Source organism: Lutra lutra, chromosome 1 (assembly GCF_902655055.1).
Source record: "Lutra lutra chromosome 1, mLutLut1.2, whole genome shotgun sequence".
NCBI classification, from domain to species: Eukaryota; Metazoa; Chordata; class Mammalia; order Carnivora; family Mustelidae; genus Lutra; species Lutra lutra.
The window spans coordinates 189198192-189220413 of record NC_062278.1 but is presented as its reverse complement, the minus strand read 5'-3'; the positions used below and the strand labels follow the sequence as shown (position 1 = coordinate 189220413).

Genomic DNA, 22222 nt, shown 5'->3' with positions numbered 1-22222 from the left:
GCTGGAGAGGTGGGTGGACAGCCAGAGCTTTAGGCAGTGGGAATTCCATATTCCAGTGTGTGACTCTGCAGTGACCCTGTGGCTGGCAGGGGGAGCAAAATAGAGGAGGAAAATCTCCCCATGTCCCCTAAAGTCTGCATTCCACAAACAAATAGTATAGAAGAAGAGTTGAATATAAAATGTATCCTACAAAACCACTGAGGATTCTCCCTTTCTTCCTTCCATCTTCTCCTGCTGGGTTTTTTTTGTTTTTGTTTTTGTTTTTGTTTTTAACATGAAGAGTGGGGGCCAATGGGTCACTGGTGACCATCGCAGTCTCCCAGGACCACATATATCTCCAAGGGCTGCAGAACTCAAGGCATGCCAAGGATTTCAGGCGGAATATAAACTCCATCAGCAGGCTAAACTGTTTATATGTTCTTGAGTTAAAAATACACCACTCAGGTCACCGTTAACACCAGGGCCTTATCACCAAGGCTGTTTGTAAGCTAGCTACACAAGGCCAGCCTATGGCTTGCCCATCTTTTAAGTGTGCCTCAGTCTACAAATTGTCTAATGATCCATCAGTGAGATTATGGTAAAGCCACCAAATATACACGCATTTGAGAAAAACACTTTCCAAACCCAAGGATACTTTACTGTTTATAAATAGTTTACTTTTTTGATCCCCGAGCATATAATATTCGCAGTTGCTCCAGAAACCAAAGAAACATGGAATGGGAACACAAACCACAACCTAAGAGAAACAATAAACAACAGATGGTGAGACATATGTGCCTGCTACCACCCCCTTCACCAAAGGGGCACACCAAAAATGGATTCTGACACACGAGTCTACCAATGAAGACGCACGCTCTTCCAGATCACATTCGAGACACCATTTATGGAACACAGGCGGCTCAGCAGGAACTGTGCTTGGTGCATTAGGCCCCCAAGAGTTGAAGGACCAATCCTGGGCCTCAAGGAACACAGACTTGAAAAGGAAGCAAGAGAAATAGAAGAAAACAAACGGTACTAGTTTTCACCATGATCATTCTCAATACCAGCATGGAGGGTCAGGTCTGAGCCCTAACCATGGCAATGGCGAGACCCCGGGCAAGTCAGCCAACTGCTCTGGGTCTCGTGGATAATGCAGAGGTATTAACACTTCATGGAGGTAAGGTGATAATGACGTTAAAGGACAGGATTCCGAGTGCAAAAATGTAAACTCCTCTCACTCTCAAGCTTCTGCTGTGTGTTAGGCCCTCCTCTAAAAATTACAGATTATTTCCATTTTGTCCTCATAACAAGCAGTGAGTTTTACCTCCTGATTACCCTCGACTGAGGTAAGAGGAAGCTGAGTCAACTGCCTAAGATCACCCAGGCAGCCATGACACCAGAGACACCACTCTGACCATTGTGTCACCTACCAACATGGCTGCTTTATCCCCATTGCCACACGTGTGGAATGGGGGTGGGGGGCCCCCCATGTGGAAGATAAGGACACGGTGTTATCTTTCCCAGCAGCTCCCAAAACCCTGCACCGTTCTGGGCTCTTCACTGGTGAACATGGCTTGAACTCATCTGAAGTGTTAAAGACAAATGCTTAAGTTTACGTTCAGACCCACATCACATTTGCCTTCACTAGTGACTCTTATGAGTTGATGTTTACAAAAAATTTTAAAAGGTCATGTGTCTTGAAACAAAGGGGAGGGGTCCCCATAAATAAGTGTGGCTGTCAGGCTGCTTTCCATATACGGGCAAGTCTATTTTAAGTATCATAATCCCAATGTCCAATCATGCTGCCAATTTCACCTCAATGCTCGTTTTTTTAAAAAACTCTGACTAGATTTTTCCAACTACACTGTAACTTTAAGCTTTTGTGTTTCTTCTGCATTTAAAAAGAATGCCATTTCCCAACATATAACTCCCAGATGTAGAATTCACAGATGATTCATCTTGCAGAACAAGTGTTCGGAGACATCGGCTCCAAATAGAGGAAAAACTTGGAATTCCCTTCTCCCTCAAAATAAGAACTCGCCTGGATCTGCTCTGCTCAACAAAGTTTGTTTTCAATTATATTTCCAAATTCTTTTAACAATAACTGCATGGCGTCTGGCACCAACACATCTGATTCTTTGAAGTGGTTCTCAGTCAGAAAGGAGAAAATAAGGAGAAAGGGGAAACGAAGGGAGGACCATCCATAACTTTTGTTTTCGGTCAGAGGGTCTCTTCAAACGTTCGCCCTGACATAGAAAATCAGACAAACCACAAGGTATGACTTCTCACTCTAGATCCATACTGCTAGGAGCACTCACCTCTGAATCTACTCCTTTACTCAGCACGAACGCCAGATGGGAAAACAGAGCCGCAGCACCAAGAAAATGGCCTTTTACTCTTTATATCTAAATTTCCAAAACACCTCTGTTAAGTCCTCCACACAAGTCAATTAGCAGTAATCACACTTTAGGGGGTAAACCTCAGGAACCCTCTGAGAAACAATGGAAACATGGGATCCTTTCTGCCCAGAAAAGAAGTACCTAGGCCCAAGAAAGAAAAATCACAGGGCAAAAAATATGTAATGGCCAGGAGACGCCTAGGTACGTGAATCAAACAACCCCTTCTGCTTTCAAATCAAAGTGGAGGAAGAAGCCTGAGAGGGGACTAGATAAAAATAAGGAGTGAACAAAGTCGAGTGAAAAACAGAGAGAATGTCTGACACGGACAAGAGAGGCTCACAGAAGGACGGGAAGAGTGTTTGGTCTATTTTGATCTCAAAAGCACATGAAAAAAAAGGCCATCTTTAGGTCTTAAAAGGGGAATGCTTAAAAAAAAAAATCTAGTTCTTTGGACTATTTCCTTCAGTCCTAAAGTAGTCCCTAATTCCTGTTAAACTTCCTGTCAGCAAGTTCCAAACCACTAATTGTGCCTCCAAATTCACTGCCTTTTAGCTGTATCCCCAAACAGGGTTCCAAATTCCAAGCATTTGTTCTAGAGAAAAAAAAAAAAAAATCCAAAGATTCCACCTTATGACAATTTCCATGACAAAGAATGAGTGGAAAGAAGAGAAAAATCCAAGAATTGTCACTGAAGGCACTAACAGACTCCATGGGGAAGAAAGGGAGATACTTGGAACACAGAAAATAGAAACGTCTAGATTTTGCATGATAAATAAAGACTTTGAGGGTCTGGTGATGACAGGATCACAATTTTTTAAGAACAGCGTCTGACCAAGAGAAAAACTAATAAAAACACAGGCAGATAGGTAGCTTTGGTATTAACCTGACCAAAAAAAGAGCAAGATGGGTGGCTCAGTGGGTTAAAGCCTCTGCCTTCGGCTCAGGTCATGATCCCAGGGTCCCGGGATTGAGCCCCGCATTGGGCTCTCTGCTCAGCAGGGAGCCTGCTTCCTCCTCTCTCTCTCTCTCTCTGCCTCTCTGCCTACCTGTGAGCTGTCTGTCAAATAAATAAACAAAATCTTAAAAAAAAAAAAAAAAAAAGCACTTTGAAAGCACTTTCAAAGTGGAGAAACCACACCACTGGACTGTACATATCAGGCTGTTGCGTTTCTACCTTAAAAGATACACACAGAGCATCTCCTGGTAAAAGAGTTAAAGCTCCTCTGATATCCACCATGTTCCCACCCTGGAGAACCAGCTTAGAAAGGACAGACCAGGTGATGTGTAGCTACCCTTCTTCTGAAAGGTACTACTGAGATCCATCACAGATGGCCCCTCTAGAAACCTAAGTCAGTTGACCAGCATCACCCACAAGGTTACTCATCTCAAGTACGCACGTACAGCCTGCTCGAAAGACAAGCTGCCAGCAGTGGCCCCAAGAAAAGCAGAGATAAGCAACTCTTTGGAAAAACATGCCATTAATTCATTTGCTTTTTTTGACCTAAATCTTAAAAAAGCTAAATTAAAGATCTAAAGTAGGTCTACTCTAGCTTCCAAAGTTTTCTTTGAGTTTTCCAAAGGCAAAAAAAAAAAAAAAAAAAAAAAAAGCAAAGGTCAAAGAAAGAAATACCATGGAATATTCGCTCTGCTTCAATAACACCTACAAGCCCACTCCTTCAGAGTCCCCATGCACACCCTATTTCCCTTTGCTGCCCAGGGTATCCATCTGAGGATTCCACTCAGAACTGCCAAACATGCAAAGATCACTTTTTAAGGAGTATCCTAGACACCCAGATCAGTTTTCTAATTCTTACCATCCAAGAAGTAGTAACCTTATTCCCTCTTTGCTTCAATTAGGATAAAATCATAAACCTGAAAATAAAGAGTCTTAGAAGTCATACATCCTTCTCCAGAAAGGAAATTAATTCATCAGCCCAAGGTCACACTGCCGATCCGGGGCAGAGCTGGGACAAAACCCCAAGGTCTGATAGCCAGCCATGGGCTATTTTTTCATTCTACCACATGTCTGCCTTCAGAGCTTTAAGAAAATTAGTTTTTCCTTTTGGTTCACTAGTTTTATCCCTCTTTGGTCATGAACCTCTTTACGGAGCTTCATGAAAATGTAGCCTCCTTTCTGTCCAGAAAGACGTACTGAATGCCAAGATTTACGATATAATAAATTTTCCTAGACCACCCCCACCCCGACAAATAATACTTGAGGTCAGCCAGTCTTTATTTTAGGACAGTCTGGAATTCAATATAATTTAATAATTTCTAAGCACTGTTTCAAATGAACTTGTGAAAGAACTCAAAATCTCCAAAGAAGAGTTCTTGATTTTTCTCTTGGGCAGAGCACAGCCCTCAATGAGGTCAAATCACCCATGGCCAAGAGTCCTACCCAGACACTGAATCTGAGAAAACATTCAGAGGAATTTGGGACGAGGCAGGCCTGACCAGCTCCACAACACTTCAGTGTGCTCTCTGGATCTCCTCTCCTCCGGAGACGGAAGGAAACCCCCGCCCCTGCAAGCAGCAGCTTCCACATGCATCCATCACCTCACTGTATCAACCAGCTTCCTGGAAGCAAGGAGCTCTTCTGGCTGTTTATAAGTTTTGCATGCGCTGGGAGCCTGTGTGCCAGAAACTCAGACCAGCCCAGGTGGAGGGAGGAAATCACCGACCAAAAATAAGTAAATAAATAAAATAATAATAATAATAATTAAAAATAAAATGCAAACTACAACATAGGCAAGAGGCACAGGGACGGACCAGGGTACCACGCTGCTGAAATCGGATGAAGGAACAGAATTCTCCCAATTTGCAGAACAGAAATTAAATTCACAGCCAAATTTCTTGATTCTACGTTTTTCTCCTCATATACTTTCCTTAAACCCTCTGGCATGTGCTTCCACTTTTCCAAAGGCAGAATCCATGTAAGATGGTATCTAATCAAATATATACATTTAATTAAGCTTACTATGTCCATGAGTTTCACCTGACCGCTGTGGGCAGCTTTTCAAACCACTGAACACCCCATAATCAAAATGGAATTCGATTTTCACAAACAGAATATGGAAATCATTCCACAAACCAGGATGAGCGAAGGGAACTTGGGCAACAGCAGAACTCCCATTCAGATTCCTAATGAAGTGGCGGTCAGTGTAAAATCGCCAAGGGTCTCTCCTGAAGAATGCCACCAGTGCAGACTGTGTAGGAACTAAACCATGGACTTCTACAGAACAAAACAAAACCAAACAAAACCATTCTGCTGCTACTTGGAAGAAAAGCATTTTCAAGACTGTGAAGTTTAAATCGAGCACAGAGGGTTCCAGGAACCTAGTTCTTTGCTTTTGGAGGATTTTCTTACAGGGTGCCTCTCACTCTATTTAAAGCTGCCTCAAGGAGCCACAGCTGGAGGGTCAGGCCTTGCAAAGTAAACAACAGTTAACTCAGTTCAGACTCAAGCCCTGACTACACCCAGCAGCGAACTACCCCTCTATTAGCCAACAATATCTGAAATATCACTTTTTAAATGACCCAATCGAAGTTATGTTTGTTCACTAATGGCTTCTAATCAGCATTTAATAGCATCATAGAAACATCCCGATGCAGAGCAACAAGGGGAGAGGGAACAGTTTATCAGAACTGCACACTTTTGCCGAAGGACTGTAGGACCAAAGAACTTTCCAAGCACCTCCCATAAGAAGGGTTGGGGGAAGACCTATTCTAAGAACATATAAATTCACAACACACACGGTATGTGCTCAATAAACATTCTGTAAATATATAGCTTAACCAAAATTCCTTTTGGGAAAACACACTTACATGGTGACTTTTTTTTCAAACGTTGTTCAAACTCACATTTCTTAAAACCACCCCTTAGTGAACTGTATAGTATGTGAATTACATCTGGATAAAGCTGTTCATAACAAGAAAAATACCCGATACGTTCACACATGACCATGACAGGGGAGAAGTGTGTTGGGGCACTGATCATCCAGGAGCCGTGGGTTGACTGTTCAAGCTGGTGGACGGGACAGAGAGCTCACTACTGATCCCACACGCTTGTAGAGAGGTCTGCTATCTCCTTAATAAAAAGGAAAGAAAAAACACCCTGTTTTTTTTAAAGCACCTGGCTGCACATTCAGATTAAAAAAAAAATCAGACTCTTCAGATCTTCTCACAAGAGAAAGAAATTATATGTGCAACAGTGTATTCCTTGGTCAGCTAGTAACCTTCCCCCAGCAGGCAGAGCCCAGGCCTGCCACGTTCTCTCTGTTCAGCCCAAAGTGCCAATGCCTGAGACACAAACGCTTTCAGAGAGCTCTGCAACTAGAAGGTCTGGAACGAAAGCAGAATTATATGTCCCCCAGTTCAGAAGTGCTCTTTCCTTCTCACTGTATGTAACAGGTATCATCAAGTAGGTAATCCAGAGAGAGAGAGGGAATTTATCAGGGCAACGTATGCTCTAAAATAAGTGACAAATTATTTGACAGATTATACACTGGTGGAAGAAGCAAAGGACAGGAGTTAGGGGTGGGGGGGACACTTGCTAAATGCTGCATAAAGGGGTCTTAGAAGATGATGATGTGAATTTTTTAATCATCTTAAAAAAAATCTTTCATTATTTCCACCCTATTTCTCAACAACTAGATAATTCTGCTTGTTGGATAGATCCATACTCATTTCATTCACTGCCTTCCTAATAATGACACCTTGAGGGGAAAAAAAAAAAGACAGAAAGAAACCCCTAGAGATCTTAGAAGATTAGAGTCCTGTGCACCCCAGAAGTTTAAAGAATAATCACTGCAAAGTGCTTCAAAAGAGACAGGCCATGCTTTCTTTAAACTCTCTGAATGCCACCTCTGCCAAGACAAACCGAACAAGCAGTGATTGGAACCTGCATCCTGGTTCATAAGGAAAACAAGGTGTATTAGGACCTGCAGAGATGAACAGATTGGTTGTTCACACAATGGGCTTTACCAGTTATGCCAGATTAAATAGTAATAAAGACGCCAGCAATCGTGGCCGTTCCTGTGGGCAAGCCTGTGAATCATGGCCATTCACTGGGGAAGGGATGCTGGTCCAGGTGCAGAAGGAACGAGAGCAAACGGCTTTTCAGGTGGCATCCCTGCCAGACGCCTCCGATGACCCTGTGCTCACCACCCACGTCCCATACAATTCAACTGCAAACAAACCAAAACAAATGAAAAATGTCACTGCTCTCCAGCTCTCTGTATCCAGCCCAACAATCAACTTGCCTCACCCCTCCTCCACCCTCAAATATTTCCAGAGAGAAATGGGTACAGCGCAGCATTCGGAGGGCCTCAGAGTCTGTAACCTAACCCTTGTCTGGAAGAGCGCACCTGCATTTTTCCGAGCTATTGACCAAGAGGCAGGACTTACATCTCGGTGGGGTTCAGTTTCAATGAAACCAGGGAAATAATAGGATAAAATCATTAGTTTAAGGGCCTCTCACTTCTCGGCCTCCTTCCCACACCCTCCTCCCAAAGGATAATTCTAAATAGACAGAAGTATTTGCACAACTGGAATATGTTTATAAACCACCTCAATAATTTTTGCTAATTGTATAATTTGTATAATTTGCTGCAACTGTTCACGGCTTCCCGGCCTGCCCGCCAGGTTGGTCTGAGATTCCCAAGGGCACATGAAGTGCTACTTGTTTCACTTTATACGTGATCACCAAAACCTTCAGGAGAGAAGGCTGTGTGGGATGTGAGCCCTGCCACCTGCCCATTTCAAAACAGGCCTTCGTTTCAGAGAAGTCAGCTCTTCCAAGGGAGCCCCTGTCACCAGGAAAGCTGATGTGAAGGGACTGGCCATAAGAAGATGCAAAATTTGAGTTACTGGGGCTTTCATTCACCTCTGACTTGGGCTCCGGAACCATCAGCGAGCGGACAGACTCACACGGAGGAAGTGGGCCAAACACAACGTGTATCTAAACTCTGTCCTCGTCAGCGGCTGCCGCACAGAATACTATGATTCCCTTTTTTAGAGAGGAAGGACGGAGGTTCACCCCACAGCACATGGGAGCTGTGGGGTGGTGGAGCCAGGGATGGCCACTAGAATCACCTCATCCTCCTCATCAATATTTCCTGGTGAAGGGTGTGCTGGGTGTGATCACAGGGGAGGAGGGCACTCCCATGCTTAACAGTAGCAAGTGAAGAAAGCTTCCCCCTCAACCACTCTTCTCCCCATCAATAACCCAAGCCAATACCCAGGACAGGGAACGCTCATTTTGAGGACAAAGACAACAACAGAACAGAGGACACAAAGACCATGAAACCCAACAAGAGGGAGGAACAGCTTTTTAAGAAACTGAGTGACTTTTATAAATATGCAAAACATACTTGAATAGAAGCCACATATAAAGTATCAGATTATATAAAATGTAATGATATAGAAACATAAAGCAAAAAGCCTTTTTTTTTTAAAGATTTTATTTATTTATTTGACAGAGAGAAATCACAAGTAGGCAGAGAGGCAGGCAGAGAGAGAGAGGAGGAAGCAGGCTCCCTGCTGAGCAGAAAGCCCGATGTGGGGCTCGAACCCAGGACCTGGGATCATGACCTGAGCCGAAGGCAGCGGCTTAACCCACTGAGCCACCCAGGCGCCCCAGCAAAAAGCCTTTTGATACGAAAAGTCCATAAGCATACCCCCTCCAAAAACAAGGATACAAACTGGCAACTTCCAATTAGACCAAAGACAAACCACAACGTTCATTTTTTTGACAATCTTGATTGATCTACTAATTTTGCCTCATGCCAATAATGGTCATGTATGAAGTTTTTCAGTTGAAACTTTCTCAATGGAATTGGCCGGTGAAACTGGTGAGTCTGTACTACTAAACTCTACAGTTACATAAAAGATAAGTGCAGGTTCCAAGACAGTAAACTATTGTGAACATTTTAACCTCTGGTCTTCAAAGCCCTACTTCTTCGCACGGGGAGATATGAACAGATCGGAGCTTCTTACTGATTCTCAGACTTTAACTTGCTACAAAAGCCTTAGACAATCACGTTACTGACACACAACATGAACTGCAGCCATGAGGCAGATGGAAGGGACTGCATGGGCTCAAGGTCATGCTTAAGTCATAGAAAAACACCACTAACAGTCCCTAAATTTCCCACAGGCCAAAGAACATCGGGGATTTTTAGATATTCCCCTTCTCTGCCTGGGAATTTCTCCTCTACCCCTCCTCCCTCCTGTCTCAAGACAATGCTTCCAGCCTTTGAAACTGCATCCATTGTAAACAGCTCTGAATATTAACACAGCCCGGAGTCCCGTTGGCTTTTAAAAGACCCCCAGGGTTTCAAATTGCAGTTGCTGAGGAGGGGGAAGGTCCCCAGTGAGTAAATGTCACCAAGCTCTTTCAAAAGGAGTTGAAAATTAGGCTTGCTCGGGAAACTTAAAGTCCTTCAACCTATGGGGTAAATCAGAAGAATCCCTTTGAGTTTTAAACAAATGGCGAAAAAGAAGAAAAGACCATGGTACAATCAACATCCATTATTACTTACAGAGACTATGAATTCAATGAATCCCTTTTCCAGACTTCTCTCTCCTGTGGATGTCATCTTTAAAATAATCATAGGCTATGTTAAACAACCTCCCGTTCCCTGGCTAACAGGCCTTCAGGGTTTCAGCAGGTGCACAGAACTGGGCCAGGTGCACTGTTAAATGACACAAAACCCTAGTGGCTCTCTCGCATTCCTGTCCACCCTGAAAGGGAGGATGCTGAACAGCCCTTTGCACCAAGAAGACACTTCTGCGAATGGGGGAGAGGCCCTTTCATTGTAAGCCCAGTGTCTGAGGGAGAGAAAGGTCAGCCAGAGGCCATCCCAACTTGCGCAGGGCAGGCTGCGTGGGGAACCCAGGCAAAGACATGAGCACCGCAGGGAGAGAAACCTTCAGCCAGAGGAGCAGAGTGAGAGTGCCGGGACATCCGGACATCCAGTGGCAATCAGCTCTTAATACACTACATTGAATCATCTTCATATTTTTGGAGATGATAAATTATTCCGGACAATACATTCCAAAGTCCAAAGTCTGTGAAATCTACTGACCAATGTAATTATGGAAAGAGGTATTTTATTTTTAAAATAATCCCTGGGAAAAGGGGCATGTACAGTTCCGACATATTCTAAAGGCAAGAGGGACACTGTGTGCCAACACAGTTCACTTATATGGGAACTTGGGAGACTCCATACACTTCCTACACTTCCTAATTTCACAGTATTCAAAAACTTGGATTTGATAGCTATAATTTCATATCAGAAGGACTCAAATAGTGTGTCTTTCTCTCAGGGCAACTAATTTTATTCACCAGACTTCCCTTACTCAAAACAGGTATCAGAGAACTAGTAACTGACAAGTGCTCCGTCTTGGAGGGGAGGGGAGAACCACGCTTCTGATGCCTGTGCAAGGAAAAGGACTCTGAGCCCAAGCTAAATGTCCCTAAAACTCTGAAGGGTTTTGTACCTTTGTACCTTTCAGATTTTCTGCCATTAATCCGTGTTTAAAAAGGTTCCCTAATCCAAACAACCCTTTGTCCGTCCTCATAAATCGAAAGATGTTTAAGATCTGCTGAGTTCTTCATAAGTTATATAGGGACACAAAGAGGAAAATGGGCAGAAGGGAAGAGCTCAGGACCATCCTGACAATAATCAACTTCTTAAACACACATACACACATGCACACACACGAAAGAATCTCAGCTGAGTTTCTGGAAGAATTTGGTCATCAACATTAAATCTAATTTGCATAAACAGGATGGGAAGTATTTTCCAAATCCTTAATTCACAACACCCTGCACACCTGGCCCTTCCAGCACAGCTGTAAAATTTGAAAGACAAAGGCCCTCTTTGCTTCACAACTACAATGGCAACCTCTGGCTGGTGTTTAATTTCTAATGGGATCTCGAGCACCACTTTTCATGCCAAAAACAAGGTTAGAGTTAAGCACCTGGGTTTGGTACTGCAAATACATAAGGGGACATAATACAAAGAGACCCAAATCAATACACTCATCTTAATGTAGCTCAGGATAACCAAACTTGGGCGTTCTTGAGTGAAAGTCCGTGCTTTCAAAAGCTAGTCGTCTCTCGCCCTCCCCCGCTTACCCCCACCCCCACCCCAGTAAGAATGACTGAGAACCCGGATTTGTTCCTCCAGGGCCTGCCCTCCTTCCTTCCTATCACAGTCACAGGAGCTACCATTCAGCCCCAGAACAGTTACACTAGCAACATACTGTGCTCAACTTTATGCCACAGGGAAAAGTCTAAGGTAAATTCTATTTAATGCTGCTCCAACAGCTTCTCAAGCCCTGCTCTCAAAAATAATTTCAAAGAAAGCAAACATCTAAGTTCTAAGAAGTTTAACTTCTTCTAAGGTTCTGGGAAGTTGGAATAAGGCTTGGCAGTGCTTGGGGCTTTTATGAATGTGCTGGTTGGACTATGCCAATCTCACCTACGTAATGGGATGGCAGACTCAGTTATGGCTCAACTACTACAACCATAAGTTATTGTGCTGAAGAAGTTATACTCAGGCCCCAGGAATGAATGTATTTTCCCTCCTACCACTGCCATTCCTTTTTTTTTTTTTTTCTATTCAAACTGCATTTACATTCACTATTACAAAGTTTTACTTTCCGTATGCTAGGACTAGGAGCAACTCCAAAATTAGATGCACTGTTTACAAAGGAAAAAAAAAATTTCCATAAAGCCACAGGTCCCCTTCTATCTCAAACCCACGGCCTAAAATTGTTTGAACTAGCTGCAGTAAATCTAGTTCATGGGGTTATAAACGGGCTCAAAGCATTTTCTAGACACAATGGACTCGGAGGGTGTAAACTTGGTGAAACTACAAAATATTTTATTTTATTATATACAGAGACTTTCTCCCCTAAAGTCTTGCTGAATCACAGCCAGGAATATAAACGGTATAAATATCCCGATGGAAAACTCAGAATAAGACTGACTAATGACTTAAATGGAGAAATCTGGTCTAGAAAACACACACACACACACACACACACACACACACCACTTCATTTTTCTTTAATCAGAAAAAATGATTTCACAAATATTTTTCAAAAGATACCCATTTTGTAGTGAACATGGTATTGCCACATGCTAATCTGAAATCACCATTCACATCTCAAAATCTAATCGGTTAACACCATAATCAGTATGACCAAATCTACTGAAGCTCAAAATACGCAGTTTGGTATTTATTGGTCATCAAATGTGTGAGTAAAAGGGAAAAGACTGCAATTTTAAAGGTATTTATGTCATGTGAAATGTCACTCCTAGGCAACAGGAAGCCCAAAAAATGGCCAGTAGTTTTGCTCCAAAAATTAAAGGCCAAGGATCTTGTGACCACAGGAAGTACAAATAAGGGGACACCCTGTCCTCTCAGCAAAGTCACCATTTCTGAACTAAGTGCCTTCCCCACCATGCCACTGACATACGGCACTGATCATCATTCTTCCCACAGGTGAACACTTCAGAAGTTATTCTCATTCTGCCCACATGATTTTCTATTTTAAAAACCACCTTAGGAATATGTAAAGGGAAAACCACAATACCCCAGACTGCCCCCAAGTAAATAAAACACTTGCTACTGGCAATGCTGGGCTCTGTCTCCCACTACAGAACAGCCACTGCCTGTGTTAACCGCTCCCACCCCGCCCCCCGACCCCCGCGCCCTGACCACTGGTTTTCACTAAGTCTGTGAATCCCAAAGAAGAAGCAGAGAAGTGCCGAGAAAAGCTAACCCCAACAAAAGTCCAGCTTCCAAACTCTGCAGTACCTGATGAACAGGCAACATATAGTGGGGTCCAAGAGACAGATGTGTCCCTATTTTCAGAGGTACCCCGATCTTCACATGGGAAAGGAAATCAACTTCTCTTCTTTCCCCTTACAGCAGCCAGATACCCAGACCATATTTTCTTAGATGAAGCCACAGGTGTTGGTTTAAAACTTGTGTCACCAGTTTCCTCATTTTTAAACGGTGAATGTCACGCCTGAGGTTATTCCCCTGCCCCTCTATGTTCTGGGAAAGAAGTCCAATCATTCAACTAAAAAGAAGACGATTCAAGCTAGTTCTTTTCTGGAAGGTACTAACAGTTCTGCAGAGATGCTAATTACTGATAACTGGAGAGGATTTTTTACTCAGGAACCAGATTTCTTAGAAGTAGAAGAAAGGGTATTACATCCTACCATGTTTATAGAAGTCTAAAGCAGTTTCTTCCCTCTCCGCCCCCTGCCAAACCTCCTTAGGGTCCCACTAAGTCCTGATAGGCCAAAATCCTGACAGCACAGAAAAGAGCCTCTTTCAGGTGAAACAAACAGCTTAAATCAACCATGTCCCTGGCACCCTCTCCTGAAGTAGCACCACTCCAAAACCAATTTGCACATTTACAGAGGAGAAATGCTCAAGGGTGGGCTCCAGCCCACTGGATCATCAAGCCCAACAGGGGCCCTAAGGCATAGACAGGAAGGGTCTGGAACACAGTTCCCCAGTGCCCATCAGGTGGAAAGGGACTGCCAACAGCCTCCGCGGTCACAGATCCAAGAACTTTCAAAGCCCCAAACCTGGGGTTCCTCCATGGAAGGCATGTCTTCGACCCCAGCCAGAGCCAAGTCAGGCACCAAGGTCCGGGGAAAGAGGAGGCTGCTACACACGTACTCTTACTAATAAATAATGTAAATGGAAGACTGGAGCCAAGAGTCACCTTCCTTCCTTACCCACTGGAAGGCCAAGGAGCTCAGACACCAAAGAGTTGGGTTACAGGAGAGGAAAGAGAAACACATACCCGCAGACCCCAGACAGACTTCCTCACACTCTCCCTTCCAGATGTTTCCCACTCTCCACCCACACACAGACACACAAACACACTCGCCTCCACTCTTCCTTCACATTCCCTCACCTCCACACTTCCCTACTCACTACCCTCCCGATCCTCTCAAGCCTCAGTGCCCATTCACCTTCACACCCCCACGACCCACTCCCGCTCACCCTCACACCCCAAAACCTTTGCTCACTCACCTCCGCACCACCCCACGAGGCACACTCTTTTCTCCTCCGGAGCCCCATATACGACCTCACCACTACGAACCCATGCTCACAGTCCTCAGCCCATACAACTTTACACACGCGCACACCCCTTAGTCCGCACCCCCATCCCGGGTAAGCACCCCCCGCCGCCCCGTCTCCCAGTGACAGCGCCCGGGGCTCCGGGGGAGGGCGGCACTCACAGGCTCCGCGTCCAGGCGGGCAGGTCCCGGGGCAGCGCCGCTAAACCGCGCCCGCCGCAGTCCACGGAGTCCCCCGCGCAAGTGCAGGCGGCAGCGCAGGGCGGTCGAGGGTCGGCTGCCGCCGTCGCCGGCCCCAGCCGAAGCAGCAGCAGCAGCCACAGGAGAGGACAGGGCGAGCGGCGCTGGGCCCCGAACGCTACCCGGACCGGCCGCGCCATCTTGTCTGGAGCGCGCGGCGAACTCCGGGCGCGGGGACTGCGAGGTCCCGGACGACCGCAGAGGCGGACCGGTCTGCGGGGACTCCGCTCGGCACTAGGCTCCCGCCGGGGCATGGCCGCCGGCACAAGTTTCCCCCGCTCCGCGGCTCTGGCGCTCAGCGGCCCCCGGTGCCGGGCCGCTCCGCAGCGCCCGGCTGGGGCCCGCGAGCCCCGCGCCCATCCGGGCCGACCCGGCTGGACTCGCTGCGAAGCCCACGGATCCGGGCAAGAGCTGCTCCGCCGACGCCTTGTCTCTCCCGCCGCGCTCCCGGCCGGCTCCGGAGCCCCCGCGCACGCCAAGTGTCGCCGCCGTCCGCCCAGGGCAGTGCTGCCGCCGCTGCTGCACGGAAAGCGCTCAGCCCCGCAGCCTGAACTGTGCGCCCAAAATGATCTTCCTCTCGGCTCGGAGCGCCCAGCAGCAGACCCGGGGCTGGGACCGCGCGGTCACCCCCGCACTGCTCGGAGGGCGCCGTGCGCCTCACTGCCCAGCGCCGCAGGCAGAGTGCGCGCGCGCAGTTCCGGGCTGTGCTCCGCTGCTCAGCGCGGCGAGAACCCCGCCGACCTCGCGGCGGAACAATCAGCCGCTCGCCGCTGGCCTCCAGACCGCCCAGCCCCGGCGGGTCCCCGAGGCCCCGCCCCCGGCCGCTCGCCCTCACACACCCCCTGGGCTCCGCGCCCCGCGGCCTCCTGCCGGCCCACGTTGGATGCTTTGCAACAGCGCCGTGCCACGCCTCCTGCCTACTGCTCATTGGCTGCCGGAGACCAGGGCGACCGGCCCGGAGAGCCATTGGGGCGCTCGCCGTGATCCCGCCCTCCCGCCTCTCCGGCCACCCCGCCCCACTCTCTTTTCCCACCCAAGGTGTGAAGGGCGGGGGAACTGGGAGGAGAAAGGGAGAGGCGGCCTCTGACTCTTAAAGGGGACGTGCTGTCTGTTAGCGGAGAAGCAGGATGCCGACTAGGGAGAGAAGGCGAGACGTGCCCTCTGGGTCTAGGGGAGGAGAGAAAGTTGATTAAGAGGGTAACGCCTCCGCTTTGCAGTTGTCTGGGCACAAGGTTACTTCTCTTCTCCCCTGGTTGTAAATAGGGACGGAATATACAGCAAATCTGTACCCACTTTCCAGGCACCCTCCAGGAGCAAAGACACAGATTTTAAAACTTCGCAAATTTCCTACCAGTTGGGGTTATCTTTATTTATCTCATTAGGGGTGGCCGCCTTCCTCTTCGCACAACTTGGAGCTCCTTTTTGCTCCTGACTTGGTCTTGACCTCTTAAATCCAGCAATATGTCCTCGATTACCAAAAGGAGTGTGTACTGCTGAAACCGAGTCTCAAAGGTGCACACACTCCCACCCCACTCCCACCCTAGTTAGTTAAATAAAGAGTACGTCTGAAAATGTTCCAGCCTTTCATGAAGAGTTGCTTTGTTTGCTCCCTTGTTTAAATCAGAGTCTTTTCAAGCCAGTTTTCAAGAGACAGAGTAGAAAGAAAAATAGTGATTGTTACAAATCTTCTAACTTTAGCCCTTACAAGTTGGAACATAGTAGCCATGTGTTATGACTGCATCCAAACCGTTAAGGCCGAGCGGGAGCGCGCGTGTACACACACACACACACACACACACACACACACACACACACACACACACACACCACCCCGCCCCCACCCCCCGGAAAAGGGAAAAGATTAGCACAGTAATATATAGCTGCCCCTCTGGGCGTTTTGGTTTGCTGTGTCTCATGCTCCTTTCCAAGCGATGCAAGTTGCTAGCAAAACTGCACACATTGTCAGGACAATAAAGCAAGTCCAGCCTGTCGAAAAATACTTGCTCCAGCAAATGAAATCTGACTCGTGTTTTATGGAAACGGAGGAGAGATGTTTCTCAGAAGGAATAAGCAAAAACATTTTTAAAGGGTTTTGTTCCATATTTGATGTCTTCTAAGGGGATTGCTTTAATTGAGATGTTAAACTTTCCCTCAGCGCAGAAGAGCGTCTCTTTTCTTCAACTGAAATTGGGTTTGGGCTTGGTTGTCTAGTGGTTACTGGTTTCATTTCTTATTTCCTCCTGCCCCTCCCCCCCACACACACCTTTTTTGATTAGGTATGCTATCAGATAATGCCTCATTTCTCTCTCTCTCTCTCTCTCTTTTTGCATGAGCTCATCAGTGATGCCCAAAGCAATGCTCAAATATATGTATAAATCAATCCAAATGTGGTTCCCAAGAAATATTATCAGAAAAACGTTGCACCTGACCCCATTCTACTCAGGGCTTTAACTGGCTTTTATGTTTCATTTCTAATCCACATAAACATACACCTTCCATCTGGACAAGAAGAAATGTATCTCTTTGTTGTAATGTCTTTGGACAAAATAAGAATAAGCCAAGGAATGGAATTTGAAGGACCCCAAGTTTATGAGGTCCTCTATGTCAATATTTCTTAAGATTTGCAAGAGCAAGGAACACAAAACAGTAATTTAATGTAAACTACTCATAAACACTTCCTTAAAAGAAACTGTCAGATCCTCCTGGCCTCACCCCCACCCCCAAATGAAACAACATATGCGTCAAAAAGAAGTTGACCTCCTTGAACCCCTTAAGCTGCTGACCTAAAATGATTTCAGGTCTGTTCCATTAGAAGTATTGTAAAATGGATTATTTATTGTCAGATGTTTCCCAAATGCTTGTGGGTGTACCCGTGCGATGCTCTTTGGAGACCCTGAAGTTCTGGAGGTTGGGTTTGAGAATCTGCAAGGTAGGGGTGTGCCTACAAATTTAAAGCATCCCCTGTGGTCTAGTTACCATGCAGCCAGAGAGAAGAATTCCAAAACCAAGGAACACTTGGGGGGACTGGGCGCCTGAGCCTTGGCAGTTCCTCTCGTCTACAGCAGAGCATGAAGTCATGTCTGCTCCCCATACCATGTATGGAAGTTTGCCCACATACTAGCAACCTGCTTGTGATTGAAAGGAGAGTGTGGGCTTGGAGAGCAGTGATGTCGGGCTCAGGAGAGAATCCATTATCTGTGGCCACAACCTAAGATCAAGGAAACCTGAACAATGACAGGAATGGCAAATTTCTAAGGGAGTCCATGTCCCCGCTTATCAAAGAGCAAGTCTTGTCACACTCAGCACCGGCAACAGTGGATTTGGGGACTCTGGGCCCTCATTTTCCTCTGCAGCCATTTTCACAATTTTAAAGTTTTTTATTCCTTGAAGGGGTCACCCAGGGATTTTAAGATTTCCGGTTCATTTTAATCTATCTGTGATTAAACTTTTAATCTACCACAATCTAAACTCTGGGGTTAGCATGGAGTCAAATCCCCAGTGAGAACCACTATAAGTCTTTCTTAAATACAGAAGCCCTAGCAGTTAGGCATCTTAACCCATTGAAAAAGAGGAAACTCAACATTTAGATAGCCCGAAATCACCAAGTGGGGAGAGAAGCAAATGATAAAAATAACAAGAAAGCAGGTTGGTTGTGGGAATTTAACACAAATTCCATAGGACCAAATTATGGCAATCTACTACAGTTCTAGGTGGTGGTAATTGTTGGTTTTATAGAACACCGAGATTCAGAAGTGCTTTCTCACTGTTAGAAGAGACTTTCTATCATGTTCCCTACTTTAGAAGAGCATCAGGGCAGCAGTCAAAAGACCTGGACGCTAGCCAGGCCTCATTACCCATGAAACCTTTCCTTAAGCCTCAGTTTTCTCAAATGGAAAACAAAGATAATGGTACTTCCGACCTGAGTGCTAAGACAGTTAGGGAAGAATCCATTTTTATATAGGGCACAAGGGGCAATATAAACCGTTTAGGTCTACCTACATGTAAGGCTGATTTTTTTTTTTTAAGATTTTATTTATTTATTTGACAGACAGAGATCACAAGTAGCAGAGAGGCAGGCAGAGAGAGAGGAAGGGAAGCAGGCTCCCTGCTGAGTGGAGAGCCCAATATAGGGCTCGATCCCCAGACCCTGGGATTATGACCTGAGCCCAAGGCAGAGGCTTTCACCCACTGAGCCACCCAGGCACCCCAAGGCTGATTTTTAAAGTGGTTTTGAATCATGAGACTGGAAAAAAATCAAGAGTCCGTATACATACTATAGATGGAAAATTTCAGTAGGTGCTTTCAGCATCAAGGTTTTTTTCCTCAGGAATGCCACAAAGGGTTAATAATTACCTATAAAACCCCTAAAGACTTGCAGGGTGATGACAGCCCTGCTCTGAGCCTGTTTTGTATCTCTCTTCCAAGGAAAATAAAGCTGTGTACTCATTAACTCCTTCCTTGCAATAATCTTGTCAAGGAGATGGATTGGTGGAGAAGGTAAGAGAGGAAGCCGAAGAGTCCGGGGATGGACTGCAAGAAGACCCCATTTTGAGATTTCCCTGTCCCTGATTCCAGCATTCTCCTTGGGTGGAGCAGGGACGAGGTGTGTTTGGTGAAGCAATCTCTGGCTGTTGGAATATTGGTTAATGCCTAAATGGTGCCAAGCTGCTGTAGCTTCATTTCCATAGAAAGAACGCTCAGCTGCAACCCTGCCCCCTTCTACAGAGTGGCATCAACTGGGGTCCCAAACCAGTCCACCTTTTGCCATAAACAAACCTACACACCTGTCCTTGCCTTGTGCATTGGCAACTGGAACTGGTCCACTGAGAGGATAAAGAAAAATTTTATGGGGCGCCTGGGTGGCCCAGTGGGTTAAAGCCTCTGCCTTCGGCTTGGGTCATGATCCCGGGGTCCTGGGATGGAGCCCCACATCAGGCTCTCTGCTCAGCGGGGGGCCTACTCCCCACCCCCCCGCCTGTCTCTTTGCCTACTGTGATCTCTGTCAAATAAATAAATAAAATCTTAAAAAAAAAAAAAAGAAAAAGAAAAATTTTATGAAAGCTTGTCAGCATTTCAAAATTCTGAGAGTCTGCGATGAAGGTCCGTAAAAGAAGCAGTCTCTTAGCTTCGGTGATGAAGAGGAGTGCTAATTACATCATCGTCAAGGAGCACCTCTCACCCTCCCTCGGCTGCCTGTCCAACTGTCACTTGGGGCAGTATGTCAAAGGGGAGGGGGTGGAAAATCATAGTTTATATGTTATTGCCAGCAACTCAGCAGCAACACTCCCATGTATACAAAGAACAGCACATTAATCATAACTTACAATAATAATCTTCATGAAGTCATATACCTAATATTTTTCAAAGCAATTCACATCATAACAACAGCCACCATTTACTGAGCACTTATTATGTCTGTCAGTTGGCTGAGTGTTTCATATACTTTTTTCACTGGGGTTGATGTTGAGAAAAATGCTCAAGGCCACACAAGCCCATAAGTGGTAAGGCCAAGATTCCAGGCCAGCTCTGTGGACACCAAAGATCCATTATGCCATTTGAGCCTCATACATTTTGAAGATCACAGTTGTTATTGTTCCCACCTTATAGATGAGAAAGCTGAGGTTAAATGATTGTGTCAAGGTCACACAGGATCAAGAATAAATAGAGTCTTTTTTTTTTTAAGATTATATTTATTTATTCCAGAGAGAGAGAGAGAGCACGTGGCAGGAGGGGCAGAGGGAGAAGGAAAAGCAGACTCTGCTGAGCACGGAGCCCAACACAGGGCTCCATCTCAGGACCCTGAGATCATGACCTGAGCCAAAACAAAAAGTCAGATGCTTCATTGACTGAGCCACCCAGGTACCCCTAAAAAAGAACCTTTTATTTTTCTTTTAGAAGATTTTATTTATTTATTGTTCAGAGAGAGAGAGAGAATGAGAGAGGGCACAAGAAGGGGGAGTGGCAGGCAGAGGGAGAAGCAGGTTCCCCAGTGAGCAAGGAGCCCAATGTGGGACCCGATCCCAGGACCTTGAGATCATGACCTGAGCCAAAGGCAGAAGCTAAACCAGCTGAGCCACCCAGGTGCCCTACAGAACCTTTTTAAAATCGAAGTCCCATCTCGTCCATCACCACACATGCTTGATACTCAAAACACATCTTAAGAGACGCATCATGATGTTTGCTTCTCAAGGATTTTGTGAAGATGGGTATAATTTCTTTCCTTTTCTGTACTTGCTAATAGCTTTCCAGAATTTCCTCTTTAATTAAGAACCTAAAAATTTTAACAATAAATATATTGGCCTCTCCCCCACCAACACGGCGATACTTGTACAGTTATAATGGTTAATATTTACTGAGCACTTACTACACCCTGGACATTATTCCACATGATGGCTTAACTCCAGTAAAGTCCCAGGAGGGACTATGAGGTAGGCACCATAAAGATCAATTCATAACAGAGATACTGAGACTCAGGTCAATCCAATTACCCAAGCCACATCCTAGTTAGGGGTTGAATCAAGACCCCAAAGCCTATGTCTGTCACCCAGCTGCTTCCTTACCATTCTCTATTTGAATTATTTTGGGCGTTTTTTTCTACTCTAGACCAGTGGCTCCTGAAGTTCAGAGCCCGAGTCTGCCCTGTCTTGGTATTCCTGTTGTCTAGCATATCAGGCTCATGGGAAGCATGGACACAGCATTTGCAGGGAATGCTGCCTGCTCGGCAAGGAAGGACACCTAATCAGGTTCCCCTACCCCAACACACACACCTCTTCAACAAGCCCATCTTCAAACGTGTGCACTAGCAGCAACAATGTCACTGTGACTCTCTGCCCCCGTCCCAGACCCACTGGCCCAGGATCTGCCTTCTAACAAGGCTCCTGGGTGATTCAGTTGCACACTTAAAACTTAAGATGCCCCAGTCACTGCAGGTACCCCGCATACACCTCTCCTCTTGATTTTCTCCCCCAATGCTGCCGCAAGCAGGGGCCCTTTGCACTTTATGTATTTCTCTGTCCCTGTGTGCATGTTTACGTTTTCCACATTTTCACAAGCCCTTAAAAAAATAATTTCAAAAATATCGGCAAGCATGTGGTTGGCATTATTGCCCTTCACCGAGAGCATTCGAAACATCTGCTGCCCTTGAGACTTTGGTAAAGTCCTCTCGTGCCATTCAACTCTCTTGTTCTTTGAGATGCGTTCAGACTAATTAGAAGCATTTGAGAATTTTATGGGCTGTTATATTGGTTTCCAAAAGGGCAGTTGGGTTTTTGACAAATTTCAAATTTATCATAGACATAGAGACTGATACATATTATGCGCTTTTTGCTGTCATTTTTATCCTTCAGTTACCTTGTTTACGTAATCATTTAAGTATCCTTATTTTCCTGAGGGAGTTCTGACGCTCTTCTTGAATTTAGATGCTATAAATCAAAGAAATGTCTTGGTCTTGTCACTAGACACCCCTGTCCTCCCCCGCCCCACCTAA

The 22222-nt window shown here is 45.7% G+C and overlaps 1 protein-coding gene across 2 annotated transcripts in view; it reads right to left on the bottom strand.

Annotated features, from left to right (window-relative positions):
- Positions 1-15563, bottom strand: part of LRIG1 (leucine rich repeats and immunoglobulin like domains 1) — a 110159-nt gene extending 94596 nt beyond the window's left edge. The window contains exon 1 of one of the 2 annotated variants that reach the window (XM_047747200.1): positions 14659-15563. In XM_047747200.1, the coding sequence (XP_047603156.1) occupies positions 14659-14990 (332 nt within the window). In that variant the 5' untranslated portion in view covers positions 14991-15563. The remainder of the gene's footprint in view (positions 1-14658) is intronic. The other variant, XM_047747192.1, reaches the window with a different exon arrangement.
- Positions 15564-22222: the final 6659 nt, after the last annotated feature.